Source organism: Falco naumanni, chromosome W, assembly GCF_017639655.2.
Source record: "Falco naumanni isolate bFalNau1 chromosome W, bFalNau1.pat, whole genome shotgun sequence".
In the NCBI taxonomy this organism is placed as follows: domain Eukaryota; kingdom Metazoa; phylum Chordata; class Aves; order Falconiformes; family Falconidae; genus Falco; species Falco naumanni.
This window is the reverse complement of record NC_054079.1, coordinates 1,505,484-1,517,233: the sequence shown is the minus strand read 5'-3', so window position 1 is coordinate 1,517,233 and position 11,750 is coordinate 1,505,484. Positions and strand designations below refer to the sequence as shown.

Below are 11,750 nucleotides of genomic sequence, written 5' to 3'. Positions count from 1 at the left end.
TTCTCTTGGCGATGTTGGCATATTGTCTCACGACAGGAGCAGGACAGGCAGAGCAGCAGCGAGGCCCTCAGCTTTCGCCAGTGCTGCTTTTCTGGAAACGATGAGCTCTAATTAACTGACAAGCAGAACAAACCGCCCTCTTTGAACAAAGCAAAACGCAAGGTCTGTGCTGTGCAGGGAAGTGGGTGTGCAGGTCGTGGGTGTGCGTTAGCTTTGTACAACGTTCAGGTGGTGAAAAAGCCAACAGAGCTGCAGATTGTGGCCTCAGCAAGCCTGCGGGTCAGGGGGCCTGGGGGCTGTCACACGCTGTGTCACAGCCAGCACTGGAGTTGGGGGTTTGCATGGGGTACAGCTGCACCCCATGCCGCAACAGGTTCTTGGTAAGTGACTAAATTTTGAAATCCTAGCGAAGTGGTACAAAGGATTGGCCGTGCACCTGTAATGTTGTAGCTAGAAACCGTTGGCCAAGCGTGGGGCTAAGTCTGGATCCATCCGCGCCGAAACTCCCCTCTGAGAAGGATTCCAGAATGCAGGGGTGTCCTTTCTGAACCTCGTGACTCAGCGGGAGGGTCTCCCGACGGTCTTCTCTGGCTCTGTCCTCTGTGCAGTAAATAATCAAGTGTACCTTGTCACTGAATCTTGCTAAACCACCATGGCATTTACTATCAAACTTTGTTAAATCTCCGTTTTCTACCAATAAACGTACCACTGCTTCTCCTTATGAGTGAAGTGTGTCGCTCCATCCATGACAGGCTGACGGGATTCAGAAGCCTCTGTGAAGTGCTTGAACTGAGAGATATTCTCCGAAATCCCGGAGTTCAGGCCACTGCAGGCAGCCCCAGGCGTTGCATCTTATTTTTGAGCTTCTCCGCGTTGCTTTAACGTGTGCAAGTTTAGCTCGCTCCAGCCAGTAACCACTGCTGTGAATAGTCGGAGCAAGAGCACGTCTATTGCAGTTGTGCTGTTTATTTCCCTAAGAGGCTTTCTCATAGTGGTACCGAGCATTTCCAGGTGCTTCCGCAAGCATGCCAGCCTTCTGGCAGCTTCCACTTGGAAACACCCTGCCATGACCTTTTACTGTCTGTGCCAGCAGCCTGGCTCTGTCCTGCCTCACGTACAGGTCACTAAAGGTTCCCCAAAGTCCCAGGCCCCTCCACACATCAGGGCTGTGGATCCATGTCTTTGTGCGTGGGAGAGTCAGTGCTGCAGAGGCAGCTACGGAGAGTCTGGGACTTCAAGTTCCTGCCCTACAGCCTGAGTTTGGCTTCTTGCATCCTTCCCACAGAGCCGTCCCTCTTACCCACCTGTGCGTTCGTTCTTCTCCTGCTGCTCGTCTCCCGCTACCATTGCCGGCTGCTTCTACTGCTTGACTCTACCCCTGCCCCAGGACCATCTGTCAAGCAAAGCAACGCCGTTACCAGCTGCAGGGTCTCAGCTAGGAGCTACATCTTTCCCTGAAGTCTCCTCCTGCGTGGGACCACCACAGCAGGGACTGCTCTGCAATGCCCCAGTGGGGCTCGTCTACTTCATCTCAAGCGACCCCCGCTACTCGGCTCTCCTGGTGCTGTGTGCACCTCCTCCCAGTCTGCCCAGGGAACGGTGAGCAGCATTTCCTGGTGGATGTGCTGGTCTCCGAAGGCTTGTGCTAAGCTGCCTTTGCTGTTATCCTGTGGCAAACTGGGCCTTTAGATGATCTCACTGACCACAGAGATTGGAATGCTGTTGCTCACCTCTGGTTTTAAACCTGCTATTGAGCTTGTGAAACCCTCCAGGCTTTGGCACAGGCTGTGGGCTTGCCCAGTGCCTGTCCCTGCCAGGTGGCCGTGACTACATCCCATAGCCTTGCAGTGTGACGAGCTTCAGAAAGGGCCCCCCCAAAAGCCACTCTGGAAAATGTCACTTAGTTTGGAAAGCAGCTCCGTTACTAAATTAGAGACACCTTTTAAAAGATAGCATTTTATTTGTGGCAGTTTCCCTTTTTTTAAGCAGAAGAGGTGGGCTCTTCTTACAGAATTGCTTTGTGGAGAAACAGCAGATGACATCAGACTGTGCAACACAGTTACGCCAAAGTGTACCCGAGGAGAAACCTATGTGGACACTTTGTTACATGAACAAGACAGAGAAAATCCAGCTGGAAACTGACCGCTGGTTTCAGGCAGGGGGATGAGAAGGCAGAACTTGCTAGCAGCTCATGCGAGGTTACAGCACGCAAGCCTCCACCTGCCCACGGTAAGAGCCCTGAGCCCCAGGGACCAATGGGGGACCCCTGGTGACACGTTCAGACGGGTGAGCCCCTGCTCAGCTCCTCCCAGTCCCAGGGGAACTCAGCCCCACAGGCTGGGGGACACCTGCCCTCTCCCCAGCCCCTCACGGACCCAGGGGTCTCTGCCAGGGGTATGGGACACGCTGCAGCGGGCAGGGGAAGAGCATCCCAGGATTGCACAAAGCTTATTAACGGGATGCCCAGGGGAGGAACCAAATTGGGAATTGACGCAGTTCAGGCAGGATGAACATGTGAAAACAGAGGAGCGAGGCAATAAAAGCGTCTCACTGTGCGTAGAGAGGTGGTTGGTGGCAAAGGACAGATGCAGTACCTGTATCTGCATGGGCTTGCTACCAACAAGGTGGTGAAGTGGTTTGGGAGCCCCATCGCCCCCTTGCGGCGAATGAAGAGACGGGACGCAGCTTGATGCAAGCAAATGTCAATTTATTGTACAGAAGCACGAGGTTTTATACACTTTCAGAAGCTGCGCGTTTTAAACAGATTGGTTCTTGAAGCTAAGCCTTGCATACTAGGCAATCCCCGATTGGTGGTTAACTGCCATCAATTAACAGCAAGGTGTTACCTTTCCTTGGCCCATCCGTCTCCCACCCCCCTGTGCTCTGCAAACATGCCTCATCATGTTAATTGTTGTCCAGACAAGCTCGAGCACATTCCCCTCAGCTAGCTGATTGCCGCGCATGGTCCTAGTTTCCCGCCCGCTCCTGCACCCCTCTGTCCACCTGGTCTGCTGAGGGGGGATGCTGCAGGCTCTAGGGTCTCATACGTCCTGGTGCCAGAAACCAGAGAGACTGGGGCCCTGGGGCAGTACTGGGCAGCCGGCAGCCGGGTCTGGGTGCTGGAGGGACATGCACTGCGTGTACGTCCGTCTGTCTGCGCTGATCTGTGTGCCCCTGCCGGGTCAGAATCAGCACAGAGACTGAGCAAGATCACGCAGGACAAATGCAGACGGTCACTGCCAAAAGAGCTTCAAAGCAACTGGTTCCCCAATCAATAATGCCATGGGCCCCACGGGAGGAGAGGCTTGTCCAGAGCTTGGGCTGGGGAGGCCCAGGCTGGTTCTGCCAGGGAATGCATCCCACCTCAGGAACTGCTTCCTTGTAAAGTTACCCCAGCAGCAATCTCGGTGGACAAAGAGGAAGACATTAAGACATGAACGCTGTTTTCTCAGCTATTTTTTTATTTAGTGGTGTGCCACTGAAGTTGCAAAATCCTTCGTGAAAAGGGAGTATAGTCCAACAGGGGTCCCCATCCCTGAGCTGTGAGAGCTTCCCAGCGGCAGCTCTGGAGAAAAGACAGGCAGAGAAACCAGGGAAGAAACCTCCTAATCCAGTCAAAGAATGATGCAGAAGATGCTCCTGCGGTGGTGGCAGCCCCCATCCATCCTGGTAGTTGTGCTGGAAACCCTCGGACCACCAGCCGCCATGCAGGAGCCCAGGACACCTCCTCTGACATGAGGCCGTGCTGGGGGGTTAATCAGCATGCACTCCATATCAAACCTGGGAAAAGGAGAGACACCCCATGCGTGACCATGAGCAGGGTGAAAGGGTGCTTCCAGAGCCGCCTCAGAAACACTCCCTTGAAGTTCCCCCATCAGGGAGGGAAGGGGCAGAGCAGCGCTGGCAGGCGCACAACGCTCAGACGCGACGTCTGTTCCGAAACACAAGCGGGACAGAAATGGTTGGAGAATTGAGATGGAACATCTTGCTTTACTGCAAAACTACCTCCCGTGATTTTACAGCCAACACCTCCAAGTGCCTGCAAGTTCTAGGGGGATGGGTCAGGAACCTGCAGGAGGAAATTCAGTGCTAGGACCTCCCGAGACTTGCTGTAAGGGAGCCAGATTTGAAAACCTAACGGAGGAACCGTGAGGCTAAAGGCTCTGGAGGAGGTGGTGGGAATCCTCTCTAGTGCACTTGACACTGATGCTATGGGAGTCTGGAGGACTAAGTGACAGCATCACCAGCCCGGGGGCCCACACATGTAACCTCCCTCCAGTAATGCAAGTCTTCCAGTTTCACTGTGTCCTCTCTCACGCCACGGACCCAGGGAGTAGAGTCAAGGTCAAATCTTTTTAGCTAAAAAGAACAACCCACTGAATACCCAGCTCTTGTATAGGTGACGGGGCTCCAGCATTCCACCCTCGGGCACCTGTTGTAGAGTCCAGCTCTAGAGTGACCCTTTTTGAACAAGGCCTGTAGTGAGAGTCACTGAGATCTGGGTGACGGTAAGCAGCTAAGGGAAGCTTTGCAACACCCATTGGAGATCTGCAGCTACAGCAGTACCTCTGAAGACCACCAGAAGACACATTCTCCCTCTACCGGCACAAAGACCAGGGTAGCTAAATCAAGCCCAGGAAAAAACAACCACTCCAAGATCCATTTTCCCCTTGGCCGTTCACATTGCTCCGGGCAAAAGCCTGGAGGTGGAATCTGGTGCATGAAGCCACCCTCCTCCTCCTCACCAGCACCAAAAGCCCAATGCAGACTGGGGTCGGATCTGGCCATCCATCATGAAGACCCACGTAGCCTGCCAAGGAATAATCCAAGCCCCTTTGGTGGCTTTAGAGGTATCCCAAGAGGAACCTCCTGGCTCTGCTTGGTCTGCAGTCGTCACCTGCAGTGGTTCACCACACATGTGGGGCTGGTGCCATGGGTCAGCAGGTATGGGAAGCTGAGAAGAGGCGCTCCATAGCACAGCCCTCCTGTGCTTGCCTAACAGGGGAGCACAACGGTGGCTGCGAGCTCACAACTCCACCCCATGGTGCTAGGGCCCTTACCTTTTCTTGACGGTGAGAAGCACATTGTCTTGGACAATGCAATCTTCTGCATTTGACATTGGTCGCAAAATGAATTTCTTGGATCTTCCTTGGAAAATGAGGTTTTCCTGCACCAGGCCTTTGGCTTCGTCAAAGAGAGCAATCCCATAGTCCCGAAAGGCCTGGATCCTGTTCTTGGTCACCTGCAAATTAAGCTTTAGATGGGATGGCACAAGCAGAAGGACATTGTTCATACGGCTCTTTGATCGACAAAGAAACAAACTCCAAAGCTCCTCTGCAAGGCTCACTGGCACTCCCTGGCAGTCTGGGAGCGTACCAGGGGTTCAGACTGGATGTCCTGTAGCCACGCACACACAAGCTTTCCTAAGGCCTTCTACACATTACTGGTGGCCCCAACCTGGCAGCTCAGCTTCTGTCAGTGGTAGATGCTACAAGCTTCCCTTCAGCTGGTACCCAACTCCCTGGTGCAATATGAACCTGCTGCTGCTCCTTGCCCTCCAGGTTTTGAATGGCCATACTTGTAGGCTGTCATGTCCTTCTATACGGAAAAAAAGAGCACTTAGGATTCTCCTCTTCCCAAGACAGACAAGGCCACAGCTCTCACCATGCCATCATCTAGAAGATCAGTTTGGTCCTTTCTCCTTGGATCCACAGCAACAGCTGCTGTGATGCTCCTTCCCACCCAGCACCGCACACCATCTCACCTGCTCTCAGGCACCTGTTGGGCTCTGCCAGTGCGTGGACGAGCAACAACAGTGCCAGGACATCACCAGTACTTCAGCAAGGAGCTGCGCCCCCCAACTCTGCTCCCCAAATGAACCCTGCAACATGAGTCCTGCCTGTGTGCTCCAGGAGACTGGATGGCTGGGACCATGGAACATGCAGTGGTTTTTAGCTTCTGCTCCAGAGGACAATCTTTTTCTACGGGCATCATTTTCAAAAGGAGTGTGTAGCCCCTGCAGGACTCATGCAGAGCATTTGCTTGGCAGGGCTTTCTGTAAACCCTTTTTAGGGGTCCTTCATGATGAGTTAAATTGCATTTCTCATTTCGATGCATGATGGCTTCCCCTCAACAAAGACCAGAATGGAGGCAACCTTGTGCTCCAGGAGGTAACCTGGGGAACTGGTTAGATGCTTGAAATGCTGCATCTAACTTCCCCAAAAATCCAGTTCAGATGCCAGCTACCCCAGACCTTCAGCACAGCTCACGCAGCCTGCAAAACCTCTGACAGAGCCCTATGGGATCACCCACTTGACTGTGCCGTGCGCTTAAACACAGGGGACAGGCCTTGGAGAAGATGGACTTTGCTGAATGCCATTGCACCAAACCACACAGGAATCCCTCTGCTGCTCTGAGGGAAGAGAGGTGTCTCTTACAAGCCCTCTGTGAATCCACGTGTGGGAAATGATTACTGAGCTGCCCTTCACCAAGGCTTAAACATCAGACAGATGTGACAAACCACCAGAGAGGATACAGCCTTGACATAGGACTTCGAAAATTTACTCTTTTTTTTGTTGTTGTTGCCACTAAGCAACGTCATGAGCTCACGCAAGCCCTTCCCCTGTGTGTCTGCCCATCTGAAAAACCGCTGCTGCTAAAAAAACCTCCTCGCGCATTCCGTCACCGAGTGCACTGGGGTAACACGGCCAGCTCCCCTGGTACAAGTGTGCTTTCCTGCTGCATCTGAGCAACCGTAAGCACAGACCCAACGATGCTGAGGCTAGGGGAAGAACTCGCCTCATCCTTCTGGGCCCTACAGAGTACTTCTAAACCTCTCTTGACAGATGTTAGGACATGATGCAGTTCAAACACACTATGGATAGAAACATCAGTTTCTTGTGAGCAGTGCGCTCTTGTTTTGCACTGCTGGCCCGATTAAAAAGAAACATTTACTTAATTCCCACCTACACCTTCCCTCAAACAATTTCTGCTGACCCTCCTCCAGCCTATTCCCAACGACTGGCCAAGAAAAACACAAAGTTACGGCATGCTGATGGAAGGGACCTCTGGAATAGGACTGTCCAGCACTAGATCAGGGCAACCCTGGCTTTGTCCTCCAAAGCCTGGAAACCCCCCAAGAACGGTGACCCTACACCTCTGTGACCTGTCCCAGGGCCGCACCACCCTCCGAGGCAAGAAGGTTCCCCCAGCCTCCCACCTGGGCCTCCCAAGGTGGGGCGACTGCTGCCACTTGTGCTGTTGACCCCCTGCTGGCACTGCTGAGGCAGCTTTGGCTCCGACTGCCCTTTCAGGTAGCGGTGGGGCTGCTGTTAGATCCTCCTCGGCCTCCTCTTTGCCAGATTAGCCAAGCCCAGCTGCCTCTGCCTCATCTCAGCAGTCACACATCCCAGCACTCGCCCATCCTGGTAGCTCTGCAGTGGACCCTCTCCCTTTTCTTCACCTCTCTCTTGACCTTCAGGTCCCAAACAGGACGCAACATTTCAGACGCAGCCTCCCAACGGCAAAGGAAAGAGGGGACAACTTTCCCGTGTCAGCTGGACACGCTTCTAACGTAGCCTGGAAATTACACTCCCTCTATCACGGGGTTCGCAGGGTCGAGGGCGCTCCTCCTGCTGGCAATGCCAGGGTGGTCCCTCCTGTCCCGCTTGCGAACCGGGGGGCCTGCTGGCTTCCCCTCGCCCGGGGAGGGAGGGCAGCAGCAGGCGGCTCTGTCTTGCCTCTGCCCCAGCCCTGGGCTGCACAAGCGGGTGCCCCCTCAGCGCTCTGCAGGACTCACCTTCATGTCTGCTGCCTGGAGCATCTGAAGGCCACACCTGTGGTTGCCGATGATGTCATTCTCTTCAACGACGCCCTCGCCCTTGGAGATGATGCCATGGCTGCGGTTCTCATAGATGCCATTGCCACGCAGCTCCACCTGGCACTCGGCCTCGACCAACACACCTTCCCGGCCGTTGCAGCAAATGCTGTTGTTTGTGATGTGTGTCAGCTGACTGCTCTGCAGCACTGCCACCCCGCCATCGCGGTTGGCGTGGATTACATTGGCGATGACGCTGAGCGCTTCGCTGCTCTTGATGTGCAACCCAGCAGCTGCCAACCAAAAAGAAGATCTCTTGGTTAAGACCGTGCAGCCTCAGTCATACGCAACTACCACAAACGCACTTCTCCTTCTAGAAGCTACCCAGTCTCTTCTGCCACAGGGTGACTTTCTGACTGGGAGCTGAAGGAAAAAAAAAACCAAACCCACCCACACTCAGGTCTCAGCACGCCATTTCTCCAGGGTGCTCCTGGCCTAGTGGCAGCTGAGAAAGACCTGAGCTCACCTCCGTTGTGGTTGATGCTGTTCAACTCCACCAGTGCCACGCTGATGGGAGGCCGGGCAGCTGGGTACTCCTCCTCGCTGTCGGGGTCGTTCTCCCCACCGGCACCCTCCCTCTCCTCCTGGAAGGTCTCGTTGCCCCCTTGACCAGGGGGATAGTCACCAGCCTCATCCTTGCGGCAGAACAGTGCCACCCCATAGATGCCGTTGTGGCTGATCTGGTTGTTGATGAGATGTGGAAGGCTGGAGGACATCATCCACACGCCACAGCCCTTGTTGCCTGCAGCGCAGGGCGGCATAGCCCACCAGCTCAGCAGTGCTTGGAGACCCTCAGCCCTGCCCCAGAGCAGCAGGTAGCGCACACGCAGTACGGGTGCGGCAGAGGCCATCCTCCTCTTTGAGTACACATGAAGGCCAACCCTACACGTCAGAGGCTCACAGAGATCCTTTCACCCTGGCTCGGTCCCACTGGGCCACCTTGAGTTTGGGAGCTAAGCGCCTTTGTTTCCCCACCTCTACTGCCTCCTGGCACTGTCCGTGCTCCAACCCCAGCCCGAGTCCTCAGGTTTAACTTATGCAACCAGGAGGTAAACCACTGTCCGCTGGCTGCACGGACGGCTGGCTTTGCTGCAGATGGACAGCCGCACTGCTGGAAGCCCATGGGTCCCGGTCTCTCCTCCTCCACGACTGGGAGTCTCCGGGGCCAGGGAGCACCCAGCTGGTTTTCCCTGAGGCTTGGCCTGGGGGCCAAGGCACATTCTCCATGCCCAGGTGGCTGGGCCCTAGGAATACCCTCCTGCTTCCCCAGCCACTGCTGTTCCAGAAACTTCTGGCAACGCCCTATCTGTGTGCCCTATACTTGCTGTGAGAGGCTGACAGTGGCCACCAGCACTACTGGCCACCACTGCCTCCAGCATTACTAGTGGGACAGAGGGACAGGGGGACGCGCACCAGGCCATGCTAGGTAACCGTTTGCGTTCCATCGCTGTCCTAAACAGGGCCAGAGAGGAGCACAGCCCCTCCAGGACTCGGACCTGTGCCCTGGCAGCAGCATGCTCTCTGCAGCCACTTCAAAATCCCTTTAAAAAAGTGATTTCCAGTTGCCTAAGAAAATCACCTGGACGGTTTACACCTTGTCAGACGTTTAGCCCAGTTAAGTCCTGCCAGACTCCTCTGGCCCCCGGTTAGTGGGACGCAGGACAGCAGCAGCTGTGGCTCCCCACGTCCCGTAGGGACCGCACATCCCCTCCTGCAACCCTGTCCTGCACGAGGGCAATGGTGCAAGGCTGGTTTCCCTCTCAGGGCTCAGAGGAAGCTCCTGCCTTCCACTAGAGACAAGGCGGTGGTCTCCTCAGTGAGGAGATAGCCCCTCAAGAGCCACAGCCCTGCAGTGCTGGTGGCACAACCTCTGGAGCAGGGCTTGTGCTGGGCTGGGTCTGGTGCCGTTCCCGGTCAAGCCTCCTGGGCACCCACCACTGCTCCAGAGCTCACTGGAGGTAGAGGACAGCCCAGCAAGCCCAAGAGGACAGGGGGATGAGGGAGAAGGTGAGAATCGTTCTCCACCCAAGCTTCCTTACTGTAAATGGCGTTTCCTTCGATGAGGCCCTTCCCGCGCTCACCCACCACCACGCCGTCTGAGTGGCCGCAGGAGATGAGGTTGTTCCTGAGGATGGGGTCACCACCATGGCGGATGTCCACTCCACCCCACTGGTTCTCGCAGATGATGTTCCCTAAGGCCAGGCAGGGAGGATGGGGTGACCACACGGGCCTCCTGCCCATGGAAGAGCAAGGAGACCTAGCAAGCTGAGACCTGGCCCCACCGAAAAGCTCCCATTGCCTGTGGCAGAACCCAAGCCCCAGGAGCTTCCCTTTTCCCCCATTCCCCTGGCAATGCTCTCCCGCACAGGACACCAGTCATTAGCAGCTCCAGCAACCACCACCTCCCTGTCCTCCAAGGTGTAGGGCAGAGTGGAAAACCACCCAGAGGTGCCACAACAGCAGGAAACATTGTTCACAGCTTTAGCTTATCAACTGGATGGCATGGGAGAGGAAAAAAAAAAATGCAGTCCATGTGGCAGATTGCTCTGGAGCACAGTTCCATGTCCCAGCTGGGCCAGAGACAAAAGAAACAGGAATTTGGAGGACACGCTGCGGAAAGGCATGCTACCTCCATAATGGCAGAAAGGCCAACTAGAAAATGCAAACCAGGGGATTAGTGCACCTGAAGTCACCCAAGAGCCACAAGATAAATTTTGCAATCAAACAAACACAGAGGCTTTGTATAGAAACAAACTGGGCATAACAATGCCATTTCCATTCCAATACCTGTGATCTGGCCTCTCCCATTCTCATTCACTGCTATTCCAGCAGCCAATCCCTGGAAAATATGGTTCCCACTGAGGTAGGAGAAGAAAAGAAAGTTACCAGCTGCAGGGTTGCCTGTTCATGGTTTGCACCGATGCCAGCCAGCGCAGCAGCAGGTCTCTGCGGAGGCACCAGTCTCCCTGGCTGGCAACTTGTCACAGCCTGTTGCCGGTGGCCAGCAGTGAGAGGTGGGCATGGGGCGGCTACGCAGCGAAGTGCAGCAAGAGGGGAAGCACAGTGAGGCAGGGGTACATGCGAAGCAGAGCTGAGGGACTGACAGCCAAACCATTGTGAAGGAGGCGAAAGCACAAAAAGAGGCACAGAGAAACATGCATCAGTAAGGGAAGAGCAGGAGGTGCTCGTGAACATCAAAGTGGCCACCACGTCAGCCCAGTTCTCTGTTCAGCCAAGGTCTCCCCACTCCACACCATGGGAGGAGCCAAGAGGCTTTATCATCCATGGGACTGCTGCTCCAACAGCTTCCAAGCCCTGAAGCCAGCAGGCATCCAGCGATCCTTGGTTGATGGTGGGAAATGTTAAGGACAACAGCAGGAGCAGAGGCAGCGCCACGCTGTGAACAACAGCCTGGAGAGCACATGAGCCCCGTCACACCTGACAGGAGGCGTCACTTGCTGTCCCCTGGGCTCCCACCTACCACCTGTCAGAAGGAACAAAGCCCAGGAGCTCCAAGGCCACCACCAACTCCTCCACCACAACGCGACCCCAAATCTCTGGCATGCTGCTGAGGATCAGAGCAAGAGAGCAATCAGGTTGATCGCAAAGCAAAAGGACCAACCAACCAAGCATGGACCCTGCCCCGGCCCCCACTCAGGAGCGCTCACTGGAGATGGCTCCGTTCCCTCCGGGCTGTGAAGGAAGCAGAGGGACCACGAAGATGGTCAGGGGGGCTAAAGCCCCTCTCCTATGGAGACAGGCTGGGGGAGTTGGGGCTGTTCAGCCTGGAGAAGAGAAAGCTCCAGGGAGACCTTAAAGCAGCCTTTCAGAAATTGAAGGAGGGAGGGAGGGGGGGAAGGAGGGAGGGAGGGGG

The 11,750-nt window shown here is 55.3% G+C and overlaps 1 protein-coding gene across 1 annotated transcript in view; it reads right to left on the bottom strand.

Annotated features, from left to right (window-relative positions):
• Positions 1-3,614: 3,614 nt before the first annotated feature.
• The window catches only part of LOC121080653 (F-box only protein 10-like), a 14,234-nt gene continuing 6,098 nt past the window's right edge, over positions 3,615-11,750 (bottom strand). The window contains exons 4-10 of the mRNA XM_040578793.1: positions 11,545-11,569; positions 10,664-10,777; positions 9,916-10,068; positions 8,343-8,618; positions 7,799-8,109; positions 5,061-5,242; positions 3,615-3,780 (exon numbers count right to left, since the gene is read on the bottom strand). Of these exons, the coding sequence (XP_040434727.1) occupies positions 3,615-3,780; positions 5,061-5,242; positions 7,799-8,109; positions 8,343-8,618; positions 9,916-10,068; positions 10,664-10,777; positions 11,545-11,569 (1,227 nt within the window). The remainder of the gene's footprint in view (positions 3,781-5,060; positions 5,243-7,798; positions 8,110-8,342; positions 8,619-9,915; positions 10,069-10,663; positions 10,778-11,544; positions 11,570-11,750) is intronic.